Raw genomic sequence first — 20,463 nt, 5'->3', positions numbered from 1 at the left:
GGAGACCTTTATGAGAGCACACAACATGCATGTGCACTTTCAATTTTATCATTTGTATCAAAGATAAACACCATTCTAATTTACATTTCGTAAAGGACAAAAAAGTCCTTGCTTTGTGCATTGTGTAGTTCCAGAAATTATCCATACCCCCCCCCCCCCCCCATGGAGGAATTTGAAAGAAAAAAAAGACCCCTCGGAAATTCCAATTTTCTTCCATACAAACTCTTTTCTTTCGATGATGCCCCTACCCTCGGAATTAACAAATAGACATCAGTTTTTTGTGTCTGTCCTTTTATTGACGATAAATTGCACCATCACATTGTCAAAGTAGTATGGATCCACGAGGCATAGCTGATCTGCATACTACTTTCACAATGTGGGTATTGATAATTTCTGGAACAAAACATTCATAAAGCATGGAGCATCCCAATCCCTCAGGAATTCCAAATCGCTCTTTGGGCAGGGGAGGGGGGTTGTAGGCATTGATAATTTCTGGAACAAAACATTCATATAGCACGGAGGACATTTATTTATTTCAAAGGCCACCATATACAATTTGTACATTGGAGCATGGCTAAAGAAAATACATTCCCATCCCTCCATCCCATTCCATTTGGGGAGGGGGGTTAATTGGCAAAACACTTGTGCTTCTCATAACACTCGTCTCATGTTCTGCAAATCTCTACATCCAGAGGTCATTTATTCTCACTCTGTGATTTGCTGTTTTGAAGGCACTCATTCATTACAAAATGCAAAATAGACAAGGGCGGATCTAGGATTTTGTTCAGGGAGGGGTGCTGCCCACAAAGTTAGCTCAGGGAGGGGTGCACCCCTTAGGATCAAAGGGAAAAAACAGCATTGCTTACTATCAATCACATGACTTTTTGGAGTTGACTGGGGGGCAAACAAGCGGTTGACTGAGGGGCAACTAGTGGATGCTAAGTCAAAACATATCAAATTAAGTCCTCAAACTATTGTATTTGACTATTTCTACAACATGAAACCAGAAAACAAGAGATCAAAACAACCTTTAATATTCTACAAACCCTTAAAAATGCAGCTATTACCGGAAGTGACGTCTATTGATAGCAACCTATTGGTTGTCTGCAAACTAGGGGCACAAAGTCGAACCAGGGAGGGGTGCGCACCCCCTGCACCCCTCCCCTGGATCCACCCCTGATAGAACCTCTGTGGTTCAGGGTTCATCCTTCGTATAGCACACATGCATTTTCTATTTCTTCAATAGGTCATGTTTTATATTTTAACAAACTTGATTGTGAGTTAGTTGAAAGGTACTTATTCACTCGTGTATAGCAAACACATGGATCACCAAATACATTAATTGAAAATTTTGGAAGAAATGCTACTAAACAATGTTATAATTACATCTATATCTACTGATCCTTTTGAGGTTCAATGCAAATTTGAACATTTCATGAGGAGAACCTCAGTGTTGTGCTAGAAGACCGATGATAGAATCTTTTAAAATTATAAAAAATGTGGCGTTTTGATTATCATTATCTCTTGATGGTTTGAAATTACGAACAAGACACAATTTAAGTTGGAAACAAAAAATACAAGCCATTATCAGGTTCAGCAGTTTTTATTTTTATACACAATAAATATTATTTCCAACAACCAACTCTATCTCTTGGTATTAGTCTGAGTTCAGATCCATGCTTCAAGAATATGTTCCCTGCAAAACATGGAGTAAATGCATTTTACTGTGACTGCAATTTTTATAAATATGCGAACTCTGTGTCTGCGAGCTGCATGCTGAAAATTTGTTTTTCGCTGCTGTCAATCAAAAAATGAAAGGTACCAACTGTCAGATTAGGTTTGATTGATAGGCAGCAAAAAAACAAATTTCAGCAATCAGTAATCCACTCCCCCCAAAAAATATTGTTGGATTAAAAAAACAACAAAAATATAGTATATATAGTTATTAGCCCCCCTTCTTTCCGAAATAAAATCTCTGCTACAACATTTCATTTCTGCTGAATAGAACCTACAATCTGTGCCAAAACTGCTGAGACTCCCCTCATTATTTACTACACTTCTATTGACATTTTGCATACCTTTCAATAAATGGATTCCCACTTATTTTTATCAACCACCTCCCCCTCAGTTCAATGTTCTTTCTGTACAAGGTACACCCCTTACTCAAATAAGAAGCTGATAGGCTCAACATTGTGAAGGGGGAGGGAAAAAGTTATATAGTTTGTGTTGTGTTTGGAAGGAAAGGGGAAGCTGAGTAGTGAGTCTCAACTAGTTTTGGGGCAGATCGATTGTAGCCTGCACAGCCATATAGTCATTCCCCATTCCCCCAGAGCCATGATACACAAGGTAAATGGAACCTTTATATACTCTTATAAAATAATTGAGATATAACGTGCGTGCTGATTGGCTGGCTAACTGTGCTGGCTAACACGCTTGCGTGAAATCATTCAAAAATATTTCGTAAAAGCGATATAAAACGTCCGCTTGTGTCTATGTACTGTGATATAAACACGATGGGAGCTGTAGAGCATTCAAGAAGTCAAAGAAACACTCGGCTACTCCTCCGCGTGTTTTTCTACGACTTCTCTCTTGCCCTACAGCTCCCATCGTGTTTATATCACAGTATACATATATAGACACGCCCGCCATTTTATATTCCTAAATTGATTGATGGCAGTGTTTCGCCCTATTGTCAGTCAGGTCAGTGATATACTGCTACTGATAACATGTAAACCAGTACTACCTGATGCATAGTCGAGCCATCGGCAACTAAACCGGCTCCCCCACTATCCAGTAAGGAGGGTAGATGAGCCTTTTTAAGTCAACGGCCATCCAACATTGTTAATTTCGTAGTATTTCATTATTCATGTGTACATAGACATAGTTTTAATGATTTTGTTTTTGATTTTGTCACAATCAGCGTATAGCAATGAAAACAGTGGTAATGTCAATTAATTGATGCTTCTCCCTTGAATATCATCAACCACAACAAAAACAACAACTTAATCACTACCATATCATCTTAAGTACATTTAAAGCTTACATTTCCATTCATTTATATTTTTATTGCTTGAAAATCCCATGGTTCCCCTTGTATTATTTAAAACTGATTGCCCCTAATAAAATAAATAGTAAACACCAACCTGCACTCTGAGATGGGTTGATTCCAATGCCATCTATGATGGATAAATTTGATTGTTCATAAATACAAATATGAAAATATATCGACGTCCATAATAATGCTTAGAAATATTACTACACACTTTTAAAAAAATACAAACATAATCTTAAACTTTTAAGCTTATTATATTAACTCACCATTCGTAATTATAGCACTTGTAGCAGGAGGTACTTTAAACTGAAACAAGAAAACGAGTCCACGATCAATTGTATGATCGACGGTACTATTTCTTGTCGTATTCAGACCGGCACTAGCTCATTTATAAATATAAGCCTTTAATTTCAGAACGTTTACTTACTTCTTCGGCAGCAAACCTTAATACAGCTGTAAATGGCGTCGCTTCAGGTACACTAAGACTAAATAAGAAATACGTTCTTCAGCTATCAAAAAAAAATATTCCTTATCTTTATTTTTTAAATTAAAATATTTTTTCTGGACTATAAGCTAGCTCATTTCTCTTACATTTTATACGGTAGTTTTGGATCCGATGTTAGCGTAATTTTGAAGGTTACCTTCGACGACCTGAAGGGAAAAAAATTATAGAAAGCCTTTAGTGTCTTTTCCTCATAGATTCTACTAGTTTTCGATCAGTAGTAAGAATATTTTGAGCTCACATTCTTGGTTGTTGATGATTCGATCAAAGTCGATTTCAAAGAGACTGAAAGTCTACGGAAGCACAGCTGTTGAGAGGAGTGGGGACTAAGAACCAATTACGTCACTTCCGCCGAGATCTTCCATTCTCATCTTTCCAGTTCAATTTTTTCTCTTTCTTTGTTCTGTTTCTTTTTTTTAATATTCATCTTTAATTTTTCACGAAGGAGTCTAGCAAGCTGAGAGAGAAGAAGGGAAAGAGAGAGAAAAGAGTCAACTTTCCTGGTTCTCTAAATAAAAAAATTATTTGTTTTTCTATGCTTTTTGAAATTTTCATTCAAGATTAATTTCAATTCATTACATGATTTACTGACCACGTACCTTCATTCCTCTATTTATCTGTGTTAAGTTAATTTTTTTGTAGTCAGACATAGTAAGTTTTTTAAATATCTAAAAAAAGGTTTGTTTGAGAAAACATTTTTAATCATACGTCTCGCTTACTTTTCTGTGTTTATTTCTATACAAAATTATAAATAATGAAATCAAATTGATGCTAATGTGTTACTTAGACGTTCAATAGACCATTATTTTCTTTTTCTTTTGGCGATTAAGTGAAGTTTGACATAGAAAAAACGCGTCTATTAGCGCGGGGCCATGAATCGAAAGATTTCAATAAAACCGCTATTACTTCAGTTCATGGAGCTCTTAACAAAAATAAAACCAAATCTTTTCATTTGCGTCTTGTGGCCTTCAGATTTTGGTTCAATACTTTTCAGGTAATCAATTGCTGTATTTGCTGATTGGCTTAGGGTTTTATTGCACGGGGTCACGTGACCGAGAAAGGCGTTCGAATAATGCGAAAGACCAGCAAAATCAACCATGGCGGTGCAGTCGGTCGGCCATTTACTGTGTCAAATCCCTTGATATAAAATAACAGGGGAAAAATCCCTCTAAATAGCTGCACAAAAAAGAGTCTCGCCGTTTTTTTGGCACTTTTTAGAACGTTATCTAGTTCGTCAACGCGAAGAAAGTCCATTCAAAGTTAGAGACCGAAAACTGAAAGGTAGTGCTTGTTCATTTTCCATCCGCCTGGATCATTCAGGAAGCATAGTTTTGACTCTTTGCTTTTGTATCGAAATACAAGTGAGGCCATTATTTTCGTCGACATGCCAAGTTCAGGAAGAAGTTCACGGACACCCAGTGTCGATCCTGAGTCGATCAGTATGGAAATTAGACCTTCATCTGTGATGAAGAAAGAAAGATCTTTTTCTCAGGTTGACACTCGTCTCAAGAAAGGCTTCATTCCCTTGTTCTTCGAGCGCGCCTCTTCAAAGTGGTGGAATCCAAGATTTGACTCTCACATATTGGAAAAAGAGTTCCAAAGATTCACTTTTAAGAATAACAGGCGTCGTTTAATTCGAGCTTTGATGTACGTACTTGTTGCTGCGGTAACATGGGCGATCTTTTTTGTAATCACCCGCAAAGTCTACACAGACTGGTGGAAAATCCTAGTTGGTTGTTTAGTTTTCGCCTTAGTTATCGTGGCTATTATGTTCTATACCGAATTCAGTGAGTCATATGTAAGATACGCTGCACATGTATCTCTTTTTGCGGCTATTTGTTTACTTGCTGCATCGCTGGCCACACTAAGCTTCAGTACGGAGTTTTCCAACACTGCTCGATTCTGTGTGTGTACGTGCTTCATCATGGTCATTTACACGATGCTCCACACATTAAGGCTGTATATCTGCATTTTCATCACCACAGTTTTCTCGGTTGCTCACGAAGTTCTCAACGAAGTTCTTTCCAACGACGAGCATCGGCTGAAAGGTTTAAGTCACGAAATCGTTAGCATCATTCTTCTGCACGCCTGTATTCATTTGGTTGGAATCTCGATTTTCTTTATGGCTCAGGTGAGAGAACGCAGCACGTTTTGGAAAGTTGGCCAGAGTGTTGTAGCTCGCCGCGATCTTGAGATCGAAAAACAAGTAAAGGAGCGAATGGTGCGCTCAGTCATGCCAGAAAAAGTGGCCGACTCGCTCCTCAGTGTCGACGACGAGGACGAAAATATGAATATGAACATGAACAAAAACAATAAGGACTCTGGAAATGGGAAACGAAAAAACAGGAAAGCGAAATTTGCATTCCGTCCGTTTCAAATGCATCGTATGGAGAATGTTAGTATTCTTTTTGCCGACATTGTGGGCTTTACAAAAATGTCTTCAAACAAGTCTGCTGATCAGTTAGTTCGGCTATTAAATGACTTGTTTGGCAGGTTCGATCGATTAACTGAGATTAATAACTGTGAAAAGATAAGCACCTTAGGGGATTGCTATTATTGTGTAGCAGGCTGTCCAAAAGAAACCAAGAATCATGCAATCAACTGCGTGGAGATGGGACTGGCAATGTTGGAGCAAATTAAAGAGTTTGATAATGATACAAATAATGACGTAGACATGAGAGTGGGGGTCCACACAGGTACTGTCTTGTGTGGAATAGTTGGCACAAAGCGTTTCAAGTTTGATGTATGGTCGAATGATGTCACCTTAGCTAACCGTATGGAAACTGCAGGCCTTCCAGGCAAGGTACACATCACAGCAGATACCCTAAGTTTCTTGAATGATCTGTACGTGGTCGAAGATGGACATGGTGAAGATAGATATCCTGGGCTGAAAGGTATATCTACGTATTTCATAAAAGGACGGAAGAATGGAGTACAGAAACCAGTAGAGCACCTTAACTCACAGTCAAGTAAACCATCACCCAGTATTTGTACAAATAAAAGTACAAATAACAGTGCAAATAACAGTGCAAATAACAGTACAAATAACAGTATAAATGTGACTTCAAGTCCAAGGCCTAAAAAACATGTCAAAATATCTGATGATGTCTCAACTTCTGAACGTGCCTTCAGCTCTGATTCCAATCTCTCCAACCAGGAAGAATCGGTATTTGAGAATGGGCCACGCAAGGGGAATCTTAAGACCCGTGTTGATAAGACCGAGCTAGAATATTTGAGTTCAGACCCTGGTGGGAAGGTCGATGAAGAAAAAGAAATCCGCCACAAGATGGTCGGAAAAGTTTTAGAACGTGGAGCATCTCAACAGCAAATCCTTGGACTGTCTTTTCCTGAAGCTTTTACCAGAGAAACACTGAGAACCTCCAATGATCAGCAGCTTGTTAGCCTAATGAGTGAGCAAAGATTAGGCAATAAGCATGAGTACTTCCATGCTCCAGTTACAAAGTGCACACTGCAGTTTACTAACAAGACCCTGGAAAAACAGTATCAGAATGAAGGACAAGATTCAACACTTTTGAATCCATCAGTCACTACTTTTGCTTCTCCAAAAGTCAATTTCTTCACCGATGTCCTCCTTTCGAATATAGTTTACTTGATAATAAGCCTTTTGTGCTTTTTACTATTTTCACCAATCCCACTGAGCAAGAAGATTTTGACGCCGTTGGCTTTGATAGTTGAAGTTACACTCTTCCTTCTGAACTTTGCCAGAGCATTTCCTCGGAGATTTCCTGAATGGTTCCATCCGTTAGTAATGTACACATCTGGCTGGTGTACGAGTCATCTAGTAGGAGCCCTCTTAATGTGTTTGCCGATAGCCACTGTATTTTCAAATTTTATGGACTGTGATAAACTTATTGACAATAACACGAGGTATTACTTCACATATATTGTTGCTGTTGCTTTACTTCATTTTTGTAACTTCACTCAGCTGACGTCATGGATGAAAACTGGCTTAGCTGGAGTTTTTTCTGCAACTTACATTATTCTTTTACAATTTGACAATTTTTGTGCATTCAAGCCAGTTAATTCTAGTAATAGTACTATGATTGATGTTACTATGAAGGGGCGTCAAATGGCAAACGAAGTGACTGTAGCAGTTATTCTTTTATGGGTGTTGGTAGCACTTCTGAATCGTCAGCTAGAGATAGGTGTACGAAGGAATTTTAGTGGGGATGCTGAAGCGGCAAAAGACAAAAAGAAATCCCAAATCCACAAGCAACAAGTAGATTGGCTTCTTTTCAGTCTTTTCCCAAAGCATGTCACTGAAGCTTTGAAAGTTTCTGACCATTATTCCAGAAATTATGATGAAATTGGAGTGATGTTTGCTTCTATTGTGAATTTTGCGGACTTTTATGAAGAGAACTTTGAAGGTGGAAAGGAGTGTATTAGAGTTCTGAATGAACTGGTAGGGGACTTTGATGAACTTTTAGACAGTATTGAATTTCATGAGGTAGAGAAAATCAAAACTGTAAATGGGTCCACATTCATGGCTGGTTCTGGACTGAATTCAGAAGCCTGCTTGTGTAGAGAGAAAAATCCACATGAGCACCTGAAACAGCTTGTTGAATTTGGGTTAGAGATGATGAATGTAGTTCACAGATTCAATGAACATATGCTGGGATTCCAGTTTGTACTTCGTATTGGCTACAACACGGGACCAGTAACTGCAGGAGTAATCGGAACAACCAAGCTTCTATACGATATCTGGGGGGACACTGTGAACCTAGCCAGTCGCATGGACACGACTGGAGTGCCATTTAAGATCCAGGTCAGTGAGGCCACCAAGGACAAATTGAGTGAGTTCTTCACATTCTCATTTCGTGGAACAATTCCAGTCAAGGGGAAAGGATTTGTCACGACATACTTGCTGGAAGGAAGAAGAGAGGTATGATAATAATTAAAAATAAAAAATTTTTTTTCAACTTTTTAAAATTTTAAGAATTTCCCCCAAAAAGTTTGTTCTTGTTTGTATTAGATATGAAATCTAAACAGCAGCATACCTTGTTCATTTGTGCTAAATGTAATCTACTTTTAGCTATCTAGTCTCTTTGTCTATCTACGAAAGCCAGGAATGTTCAATTATCTTTCTGCAGCATTTTTGTGGGTTTAAAGCCTCTTGAGAGTATAAAGCAAGACTTTTTTACTGCTAAATTCTTTCAATGAAAATAATACTTCTTGAGACCTTGGAATGATTATGAATGAGAAAATATATGTCATCTAGACATTATTTGCATACTGTGTCAGTATCAATCCTCCAATATCGTATTATAGGTACCTTGTTATTCTAAAACCCAAGTGTAATCTTAAGAGGCATTCTTTTGACAATCAATGAAAGCACAACATTTGTTGTACTGTTTATATTTAACAAACTTTTGTGTCAAAAATCATTACCAGGTACTTCAGATATAAGTGGATCCTTAAGTTGATTTTCTTTTATTTTCTTTCTTTCTTTCTTTCTTTTTTTTAATATTCCAAATCTAAAATTTCCTTGCTGCTTGGCTTCATCATACTGTATCATGGAACTTGTTTCTTCAATGTTAAAGCCAGAAAGCTTGGTCATTAAAAATCATTAATGGCTGAAAGTATGAGTTCAATTTTTTAAAATGTGTATTTGTGAGCATACAGTTTGTTCATAAACAATACAAGAATAATACTGGTTGCATGTAAAGAGATTTCAGAGGTCTCATAGGTTGGAATGAAACCTTTAATCTTTGGAGGGAAGACATTGTCTAGAGCTGATGATGTTAATGATAACAAGGGACTTACATTTTTTAAGGCTGCGTCCATAGTGTATGGCAGAGGGGGAGCAGGTGAAATTTAGGGGGGATCGGGAAATTTTTACCAGTAAAATGGGGGGGGGGGGGGGGGGGTTTGAAATTTTTTAAAGAGAATTGGGGGGATGCAAAATCTTTAGAAGAAGCTACGAGAGAAGGGTCTTGAAATATTTCATGAGTCACAGTATAAATTATGGGCTCATTTGGGATTAGGGGGTCCCCCCAAAAAAATGTTATGCTGATTGGAGGTTGGAGGAAAAAAATATCCTTTGTATTTTTTCACGCATACTCCCCTTCTGATAAATGATGAATAATTGTACTTCAAAGCACACACAATAGCAGAAGTTATTGTGGCTTTATTTGGATATCCTTTATCTTTATGTTCTTCTCGTTTCTTTTCCAGGATATAAAGGCCCCTACTTGTGATTTGCATCAGCAAGATTCAGATGGGAAAAGGATTTAGGGGAGGTTACCTATCAGCACGGGTACTTTTCTAGTTTGAATGAAAGGCACACTAGATAAGTAGTTCTACAATACATTATATGACTGTGTGGTAGTGTAATTTGCAAGGATAGTGATTTCCAAGTGCCCCTGGTCAAAGTCCTTGCATTGCACTTAAACTTAATGTACAAAATGAAGGTAAAACGTGTTGTTAGTATACTTACAGAACTTGTTTCAGGAATTAAGAAACAATAGGAAAAAGTTTTTAATTTATTCTACACAGTAAAGATTCAACTGAGATATAATGTTTCTATATGATGGAATGAGTTCTGTACATGACTAGTCTTGTCACTGACGTATAACCCAAAAAAGAGTTTTGTTTTTTTAAGAGTCATATTTTGGATGGTCATTAATCCATTCTTGCAGTTTTTTACATTGGTTTTCCAAATCAATGGTTGTATTCAAGATGTAACGGAATTAAGGCAATGTTAATGGGATTAGCATTTCACTCAAGCACAGTGGTACGAAAAAACAGTACAATAAGATTATGATATTTTGAAAATAATATAAGGAAATTATATGATGATTAAGCACTGAGATAAATAGTAATTATGCATTCCTGTGTACAGTGTTTTAACATTAGATACTGTATCAATTCAAGCAACAAGTTAAGTCCAAATAACAGGAATTACGAAGATGATATTTAGAATTAATTCTCATTAAGTTTTAAAGTTCTTAAAAGCCTTTACACAATATTTTCAGAATTGATTCTTTAGATAGTGGATAGTTGATTGTGAAAATATTTCGTCATTTGAATGTCGGGTCTTTAAGATATGAAGGTTTTTATTCCCAATAGATTAATGACTATGACGTAACATAAGGGATCATTTAATATACAACACTGCACTAGTTCTGGAATACAGTATTTTAAAAGCATCACCCTTTTACTCGTGACTCACGTAAAGGTTCTTACAAATTTGTTTTCAAAAAATGTCCAGCATTCAATATTAAAAGTTGCCACAAAATAAATCAAATCCCTTACGTTACGTCATAGTCATTAACATATTGGAAATATAAACCTTCATATCTCAAAGACCCGACATTCAAATGATGAATTATTTTCACAATCAACTTTTCACTATTTAAAGACTCAATTCTGAAAATATTGTGTAAAGGCTTATAAGCACTTTAAATATGTTGCTCACATGCATATGATTATTTCAGTACTAATGTCAACTTGTTAGCTGTTTTCAGTAATAATAAATAAATCCTTACTATCTTTAAATAATCATTAATTTTATTTTAATATGAATTGGAAATTCTGAAGTACATGAAACTCTGATTAAGTAGTAAAAAATTCAAGTTTACCTGTTAGAAATAAAAAAATTATGTGAGGACTGTCAAATTCTTTAAATTCAATATCATTTAAACATCTAGTCTGTTTGAATTGGTTTTTTTAGAATATAAATTATTAAGCTTAATGATTAAATTATGAGCTTATTTTAAGTTATTTTTTAATATCAAAATAATGTAAGCCTGCCAAAATTTTAATTTTACAAAAGAAATCATTTTAAAAGTGTATAAATGTTTGTGAGTTGCTGTAATTAGTATTCTTTTTGCAAAGAATTAAAGCTATTAAATATTTAAACTCTGTCTTTAATTCAAAAAACAAAATTTAGAACATTGCTTTTTTTACTTAACTATTTGTTATTAATGCATTTTAGGTATTTGAATGGCTAAGAGAAATAATAAATGCTTAAGGCATAACACTATGACACATTTTTATTTTAACCATATTGTTTTGTTGGTTAATTAAGGAAGAAAAAAATAATTATAACAAATGCTAAAGATAAAGCATTTAATTGTTATATATGTTAAGTGTATGCTACATCGAGTGTATAAGCAGATTAAAAAATCTGCCTCAGTTGGGTTCTCGCGGGACTCGAACCACTGACCTCTCGTTTGCTCGTTTGTTTTTTAATTGTTGTTTGAAATTGTCTGACAAAGCTTATACATATACATAATTCATGAAGCAAGAATCCATATAAGTATTAATGTAGATATACTGTAGTCATCATGCAGTGAATGGTTTTATTTTCTTATTATTGTGTCATTAATCTTAGTTTAGACTAAACATTATTAATAAGACTAATAACATTATAGAGTACGTACAAACACTAAAGGAGTGCCATACTTTGCAGTATTTGCATAGGAATGTATTGTTTTAAATGTACTGCACCAACATGGCTGCTGTGACGTCACATGAAAATGCTGTATTAAGTCACTTTCATCAAATGCAAGTAGTATCTAAATTCATTAATACATTCTTCTCAAATGGGGTAGCTTCCTTTTAATAATGCATCTACATAAAATATGCATTCTGAAGTTAAAAAATGGTAATATGCGGCACAATTTTTGCATTGCAATCAACACACAGTAAGAAGTTCCTGTGCATTATACAATTAATTAATTAAACAGATTAAAAAAATATCATGGCCAAACAACCAATCAGAAACAAGTATTTTATGTAGATGTGGTATAAAACACTACCAGCTGAAGGGACAAAATGACCAGCCCTATGCATTTTAGGAGCTAGAAAGAAAAAAGCAAACGTGGTGGTAAAGTGAAATTATTTTTTTTGTCTGCTCTTCCATATTTCTGCTTCTCTTAGGCACGCATATTATATTTTAGCGAAAAGAAAACCAAAAAGTTGAAGGAAATAAGCCTGGGCTGGCGGCAAAACAGCTAAAGACGCTGTGTGATTGACTGAAACAAAATTCACCACTCAGATGGTAAATACCACTAATTCAAAAATAGAAAAACAATATAATTAGCATAATTTAACACTATTTAGTACTACGTAGGTTTTAGTGTTTGTACTCTATAAGAATATGGTGTCATCATTTAAAGTTAACGTGCCCATACCACCTAACTTAATATTTTTTTCAGTATTGATTGTACAAAGTGAATATTTGAATGGTAAAATACTTTTATATGATTTGAGTGATGCATCTTGAAGATCTAATGAGTGGAATGTCATTATAGAAATTTGAGTTTATTTGTCATCATTAATTGTAAATTGAAACATGATTATTATGAGAAAACAAATTTGCAATTTAACCTTTTTATAAACCCAGAGTAAGACGATGATGTTTTATACAGGATGTTTTACTGCCCCAGAAAAGATTTGTGTATTTAATCATGCCTATAATGACATCACACTCATTAGCATATTCAAAATATAAAACTTGATATCTCCAAGATGCAACACTCAAATCATGACATTTTTTTACCATTCAACTACTCACTCCATGTAGAATCAATGCTGACAATATTGTATTAGGTGGTAGAGGCACTTTAATACACTGGAAGACATTGCAGCTTACACCATCTTTAATAACAAACCCCATTTATTTATAATTTATTCAACAGTAATATAAATTTTTTGTGAGGTTTTGGAAAATATTGTCTTTAATTTCCTTTTAAAGTTTCATTCCTTTGCTAAAGAATTGTCAAGGGAATAGTCAAATGTCTTAATAATTTAAGCTTTTAATTGGCAATTACTGTAATTACTGTAATCATTGAACCATATGATATGAAGTCTGGAATTTTAGTTGTCAGCCTACAACCTGTTCAAAAAATAAATCAAGTAAGTGACTGACTGCAATAAACAAATAAATGATTAATTAAAATGATAATCCAATTGTAATGATTCTTTTTGTGTTTATTTTTCAATTAAATTTGTCTTTAAGTTTACGTTTTTTCAATTTGGTCATCCCCAGAGTATTACAAATTCTCTGGAGTTCAATATTTCAAACTTGATCTACTTTTTACTTGATAATAATGCCAGGGATATATTATTAATTATTGAATTTGCAATGTTAAGTACAATAATTTCAGACTAATTTGTTTTTAATAATGCCTTTCTGGAATTCATAAAATACCACATTGTTACTTGATTACAAGCACAGGACAGGTGATAATTGTTTCAATGTGTATCAAAATATCCACAGTAAATAAAAAATGCACAACTCACTCCAACAATACAAACACTTCCATTGCAGTGGCAGATCAGGAACAATTTCAAAGGGGTGTGACTGTTACCCAGTAAGGCATCACATAGCATGCTTTTTATGTCTTACCTCCTTTATTCTTATTATTTTTTAACTCCAAAGGGGGGTGAATATTCACCTAATTCCCCCCACCCCCCTCCAATGCATTCACCCTCGCATGCATGGATGTCATTGGAATACAAATATATAAGTACATACACAAAAATCATTAGATATTAACCTTGAGTAACAGAACATAATTGAATCTTAAAAAGCTGTCTGTATTTTTCTGCTTTGTAACCAAAAGACCAGTAGGGTTTAATTTAATGACTATTAAATACTTTTCTCTCTCTCTCTCTTCTTTGTCCTATACAGTGGCATATCAAGCTGTAATCAAAGACAATAAAATGCTCTACTCATTGAAAAACATGAATTACAGCATGCAATGTTCATTTTCCTGGCAGGCTTTCACAGCTGGTCTAAATTCTTTTGTTGTGCATGAATTATTTAGTAATGTGGTCATATAAAATTGCAAATAGTTTCCTTTTAATTGTTGTTACCCTTTTAATATTATTAATGTTGTGGTAAAAAAGCTGCCAAAAAAGGTATGATAAAGCTTCCCTCACAAGCTTACTTGACACTACACTTCTCGTTCATAAATGAAGCTAATGTCAACAGCAGTTTTATAATTAGCATACCTCTAGTTGGGAGTCGTGTCATTACAGTCTTGTGCGTGATATATCCCTTTCAAAATCATATTGGTTGCAAGGATAAAATGGAAAAACAAAATAATGGCACCATTGTAAATTCAGTTATGAAAAGCAGAGATTTAAATTGATTTTTTGACCTTAGAATTCTCTCAAGGCTAACAGCTGATATCTAATCGAAGTTTTTATTGCATCTTTGTCTTGGATTGGTTGCAATGTTGCATATTCCCGCCACTGGCAGGTTTCATTTTTATTTTTTAAATTTCCCTGGTAGGTGGAGGGATGGGAAATGATACTTGGGATGTTCCAATCATTACGCTGCACTAAATATATATTAGTCATATACTATATAGTGTTAATTAAATGAATTTTTGATTCAAAACATTTCCTGTATTACAGACGACGTCACTTATAGCAAGAGTGTTGACGTCATATCATTATGTCATCAGGAGCTAAACTTTGTATGATGCTTGTAATTTAGGGCATTTAATGATCCAAAAAATGTTCCCTCCAAGTTATACTTTGCTTGCGAAAAAATGGCTACCGTGTTCTGCTACTCTGGGCTGATCGACTGAAGGTCCGCGCACAGATAGCTTATCAGGAACGGATCCAGGATTTTGTTCAGGTAGGGGTGCTGCGCACAATGTTAACCCAGGAAGGGTTGCACCCCTTGAAATCAAAGGCAAAAAACAAAATTGGTTACCTTCGAAGTAGGAGCACAAAGTGTAACAAGGGAGGGGTGCGCACCCCCTGCACCCCTCCCCTGGATCCGCCCCTGCTTATATATTTTACATATCAAACCTGATAAAAACTCTAGGCTGATCACTATAGTCAGGGCACGGATTACTTACAGATCAAAGGCTGAATCAATCGCTAGGGTGATCAGTCAGGGCACGAATTTCTAAGATCGAAACCTGAAACAACCTATAGGCTGATCAAAGTCAGGGCACCTCTAACACACAGATCGAATTCGAATAGCCCATTTCCGTGAACAATTACATCATAGCGTGGCTACGTGGGAAGATATGCTTTGCGGCGCGAAATATAAAAACGTTCTTGAGAAATAAATTTGTCTTTGTTTATAAAATGGCATACACCTATTTCAAAAAACGTTTCCTTCGCGTCATCGCCAAAGGCGATAAGCAATAGGTGATAGGTGAAAAGCAACAGGAGATAGGTTATTGCAAGATCCAAGAATAGCTGGCATGACTTGTGTTTCTGCTTCTTATTCTCGCCAAGGACATGGACCTTAGTTAAGACTAAATTCAATGATCTTTGTATTCGACGAAACCATTTCCATGTCGGAATGTCCAATCGCCTATCGCCCTATTAGCGATGACAAAGTTTATTGAAATAGGTGTATGTTCAGTTGCCTACAAAGACAAAATTTCTTAGAAACGCTTTTATATTTCGCGCCGCCAAGCTTATCTTCGCACGTAGCCTCGCCGTGATGCACTTAGTGAGTAAGAATATTGGAGAATCAAGGTAGTGAACTAACATGTACACATGATGCCAAGAATCTCACCCGAGACCCCAGCTGTGGTTATAGGAGAGTTCACTACCCGGAGCTAGCTACGCCATCTTGCTTGATTTTACCCTTGTGCGTGGAGTTTGCCTAATGGTCGTGGGTCGTGGGTCGTGGGTACGAAGTCGTGGGTCGTGGGTATGAAGTCGTGGGTTCCAATTTTTTTCCAAATTTATCATTTATAAATTTAATTTTATCACTATACTTCCAAAACAAGATCGTGTGGCTTTGTTCCTATAAATTCGGTGTAATTGTGGGTTGTGCAAGGTAGTCTGTGTCCGATTTGCGTGACAGTGTTATAAAAATACACCAAAATTGGTGGCCTGGAAAACCTTTTAGCACTTTCTTACATTTCATTTAAGTATATTGGCCTTGCTGTTTAAACATAAATTTAGCAAAGAAAAAAAAAAAAGAAGAAGAAGAAAGGAAAAACCAAACAAACAAAAACCACTAGTCGTCTACCTTGTTCGCTTAAACGAGGAGTCGTCTTCGATGGACTTTATCTGGATGTTACCTAGAAACTGGAGCGACAAGCCGCTGCAAACGTGTGAAGTCGATGGACAGCAAATTCGCGTTTAGTTCGGCATTACGTTTCTCCTCGTTCTATGTGTTTCGTTGCGAGAAAGCTTGTTTCTGACTATTTCTTAGTAGTTCTCTTTGTGTTAGAATGGAAATCCTGAGTAAATGACTTGAAAGTGCGGGGTTTACCGTTACCTACGACTCCAAGGTTGATGAGGACTGCTTTTATGCAGCGGCAGCGTATCAGTTGGGCTTAAATACCAAGAAGGTCAAAGAAGTTATATTCAGTAACTTAGAGAAGAACCAATTTGATGTAAGTATAATCAAAACGATGTTTTATTCTTGATTTTGCGGGTCCATACCTAAATTATAAGGAAAGTAGAAATTCGAATAGAGTCAGCTCTTTAAAAAATCATGTCCACCAACTACATGGAATGAATAATCGCCGGTTTAGGAGATTGCAACACGTGTCTCCATCTTCATCTTCATCACCAGTCTCAAACCTTATATTCAGTTTTATTGGAACCAAATTTTAATTTTATGTCCTAATGTATACGAGAGATCTAGTATCTTTTCGTATTGGGTGCTACTGGAAAGAGCCTAGCTATGCAATAGATTGAAATATCACTCTGCATGGCTCACGGTGTGTGGACACTACAAAATTTTTTATGAATTTCGAATCATTCTCAACACACTTCTACTTCGATCGCTTTTCGCATAGTCTATTTTTGCTTCTGATTGTTGGTGTAAAGTTTATGGAAATATCTGATAAGATGCTCCTCTCGTTTTCTATTATCACGCCAAAACTCAAAATATTTGCTTTTAACTACCAATGACAAACAGGGAATACTAATTCGTTTCTTTATGTTATATAGAGCTCTAAAGTTGGTCGAGTATGACTATATTCTAATAGACGATAGGCCATTCATAGACGGGTATACTTCTAAACAGATCTGTTTGGACGTCTTCGGTCGGCCTTTTGTTTTGGTTAAAGTGGCAAAAGCTCTTGACAAGCAGCAGTTCAAAACAGCGTCAAGTGTTTGCTTGAACAAATTGAGAGTTGTCAACACCTTTTTGATTAAAGACCTTGTGTCCGAATTGCGTGACGTTGAACAACGTATTAGTGAACTAAATACTTGAAATATACGTTGATTTCAATCCTGCGCATTCTCTATTTAAAGTCAATTAGTCCTTTGTAATACCAAGGCATTGAAAAGCACCCTAAAAGTCGTGCTTTAGTTTCTGCCCATATTTAAAGGCCAAATAGACACAGACTACCTTGCACAACCCACAATTGCACCGAATTTATAGGAACAAATCCACACAATCTCGATTTGGAAGTATAGTGAAGAAATGATAAATTTGGGAAAAAAATTGGAACCCACGATTTCGTACCCACGACCCACGACTTCGTACCCACGACCCACGACTTCGTACCCACAACCCACGACCCACGACCATTAGGCAAACTCTGGTGCGTGGCCGAGGGAGGAAACCATCTAATGTATAGGACAGGAAATAATTGAAAGCCGAACTATACTCACGTACGACAATCGCGCGCAAAGGATGCTGGCTGAATGAAATTCTTTATCAACATTCTTTATTTTCTTATACTAACAAGAGTGTAGACAAAAAACATGGCAATAACTGAGAAATCTAAGTTGTTCATGCTTAATTAGCTAGTACTATTTTGACGTACAATAGAAAACAAAGGGTTTGTTACTATTTATGTTAAGCTGGCGATACGCGCTGCAATTTTTCTGGCGCTGGCAATGCAATCTCAATTTTTCCGTTGCATTGCCAGCGCGAGACACAATTTCAGTGTGTATCATGCCCCGCGACTTTGACGGCAACGATGTCTAGCAACGCAAAAATTGTTGCAGAACATCAAAAAGTTTGAACTTTTCTTTGCAAAATTTCCGGAATTGCACGCCTAAAAATAGCGAAAACTAAAAATTGCAGCGTCTATCACCCATGTTTACTCGCAAAGCAATAATCCTATTCAGACTAGCCAATCAGGATTTTATACTGATTTTACCTTAATTTTAATATGGTAGACGCTGCAATTTTTCGCTGCAAAATGATAACGTTACCAGGAAATGAATTGCGCGAGAAAAAATTGCGGCGTGTATCGGCAGCTTTATAGTTTCCAGTTTACCGTGAAGTGATATCGTATCACTTCACTGCTATGGTTTTTGCACGGCTTTACCACACGATATCGACCCTAAATTTCAGTAATAAAGTAAAGTAACTTATTTCATACTCTCTTGGGCTAGCTTTTTTCTAAAACCCCAATGTCATCCTGATTTTGGGGACTCATCATTAATTTGATTTTACTATATATGACGTGGAGGAAAACTAAATGCGCAAAATGATTACGGGAAGCCAAAAAAGGTGATAAATCACTTTAATTTAAGTGTCTAGTCGTTCTAGCGATTTCGCACTATATAAATTGGGACACTTTTCGCTCACACACACTGCCACTACATTAAATGTTTTATGCACACAAAGCTCAACTCACATGTTGATTTCTAACGTGCCTATCCCTATCACCACAAACGGATCTTCTAACTATACGTCATTGACGTGGGAAAGGGAGAGGAACAGATCAGAGTTAGAAAAAAAAGAAACGCAACGGCTCGCTCTGTTTTATAAACGTCGATTTAATGCATCCATTTTTATATGTGCTACTAGCTCATTTGCTTTTCCTACCATTAAAATGACACCTGTTTATAATTGGTGAGCAACAATGCGTTTTATACTAGTCATTGATACTCCATGTTCCTCCAGGCTAAATTTTAACACTCCGCCGAGCTGACGTGTGTTGCTAGGGATTATGAAGTATACAGGATGAGCTATGACATTGAATGGGTAATAAAATATATGCACATCGCATAACGAAAAAATCTAAATCTGCGACCTTCAATTGCATGCGCTCGAATAGTTTGGACTTGACCAAAAACTGATAACAAAGCCATAACTTGTCCGATCGAGTCTCACCACGAGTTTGCGCGACGTGAAGTATCAAGAGGGTCTTCCATCCTGTAGTAAAGCGCTGCTTTGTTAATAAAGTCCATTGTTTTGCATTTGCTATTAAAGACGGTAGCTGAGCGTAGTCGCGGCATGATCGCCTAATCTGGATACAACTTCCTATACCCCCCTATCTTCGAACATCAAAATACCATGAAAGTCCAGTCATTGAATCATATGAACCATCACGTCTGATTTATGTAACAGTTTCAACTTAAAAAGTCTCCAAAAGTAGCCGATAAGACAAAGTCCAAGTCCAAACAAGATTATCCTGGATACCAAGATGTGAATACCAACTTAACTTTGCGCGCTAAATTTATGGTTCTTCGTACGACGATGAATCAAAAATAATAATACTTTATGTTCAAATTCAAATACATGACTGAAATTAGAATAAAGTGGACCTTGAGGTTATATACCCTATATACAAGTCCCCTGATATTAAAACTACATAAATAACTATATAAATGAGATGAATAACAATTTAAGTAAGACGACGTATAAATTCAGGGAGATATGGCTTACGCATCAATTATTTTGTAGTTGTTTTCCCTCATTGTTACCTTATACTTTAATCCCGAAAAAGGGGCGTTAAGAAAACGTTAGATACGAGAGCCGGCGTCGAAAAAGATCCCATTTTATTGAACAAGAAATTTTATAAAAAAGACTGAAATTGTATAGAATTATTTTAAGCTCATTTAATTTCTGATGGAAAGTGTTTTTTATTTTTTAATATTTATTTTAAATCGTTTTTTAAAGTTGTATTTGCATCGTAATAGTGATTCGTGAGCCAAAGTTTTTGTGACAATCACCGTGTTCGATTAATGCGTTTTTAACAGACCC

The 20,463-nt window shown here is 36.1% G+C and overlaps 2 protein-coding genes across 2 annotated transcripts; one reads left to right on the top strand and one right to left on the bottom strand.

Moving 5' to 3' along the window:
• Window positions 1-1,584: 1,584 nt before the first annotated feature.
• LOC116296075 (ubiquitin-fold modifier 1) lies at window positions 1,585-3,925 on the bottom strand. The gene is made up of 6 exons (XM_031704029.2): window positions 3,796-3,925; window positions 3,644-3,703; window positions 3,480-3,537; window positions 3,319-3,358; window positions 3,144-3,176; window positions 1,585-1,696 (listed from the first exon to the last, which is right to left on the bottom strand). Coding segments are annotated over exons 1-6 (264 nt in total). The 5' UTR covers window positions 3,798-3,925; the 3' UTR covers window positions 1,585-1,625.
• Window positions 3,926-4,619: 694 nt separating this feature from the next.
• Window positions 4,620-10,588, top strand: LOC116296067 (adenylate cyclase type 9). Its single transcript, XM_031704020.2, has 2 exons — window positions 4,620-8,457; window positions 9,750-10,588. Exons 1-2 carry the CDS (start codon window positions 4,939-4,941, stop codon window positions 9,807-9,809), a joined length of 3,579 nt encoding a protein of 1,192 aa, XP_031559880.1. The 5' UTR covers window positions 4,620-4,938; the 3' UTR covers window positions 9,810-10,588.
• Window positions 10,589-20,463: the final 9,875 nt, after the last annotated feature.

Source organism: Actinia tenebrosa, unplaced genomic scaffold (genome assembly GCF_029948245.1).
Source record: "Actinia tenebrosa isolate PJP-AT-01 unplaced genomic scaffold, QUT_ActTen_1.0 PGA_scaffold6__47_contigs__length_16458017, whole genome shotgun sequence".
NCBI lineage: Eukaryota > Metazoa > Cnidaria > Anthozoa > Actiniaria > Actiniidae > Actinia > Actinia tenebrosa.
Note: the sequence above shows the minus strand (reverse complement) of the source record. Positions and strands in the feature narration are given on the sequence as shown.

What these genes read in the sequence shown, in the direction of transcription:
- LOC116296067 (XM_031704020.2), top strand. Translation starts at nt 4,939, where the DNA reads ATGCCAAGTTCAGGAAGAAGTTCACGGACACCCAGTGTCGATCCTGAG. An exon ending in TGCTGGAAGGAAGAAGAGAG is followed by an intron (nt 8,458 to 9,749) that starts GTATGATAATAA and finishes TTTCTTTTCCAG; the next exon opens with GATATAAAGGCCCCTACTTG.
- LOC116296075 (XM_031704029.2), bottom strand. An exon ending in CCAAAACTACCGTATAAAAT is followed by an intron (nt 3,538 to 3,643) that starts GTAAGAGAAATG and finishes TTTCTTATTTAG; the next exon opens with TCTTAGTGTACCTGAAGCGA. An exon ending in TAAGGTTTGCTGCCGAAGAA is followed by an intron (nt 3,359 to 3,479) that starts GTAAGTAAACGT and finishes TTCTTGTTTCAG; the next exon opens with TTTAAAGTACCTCCTGCTAC.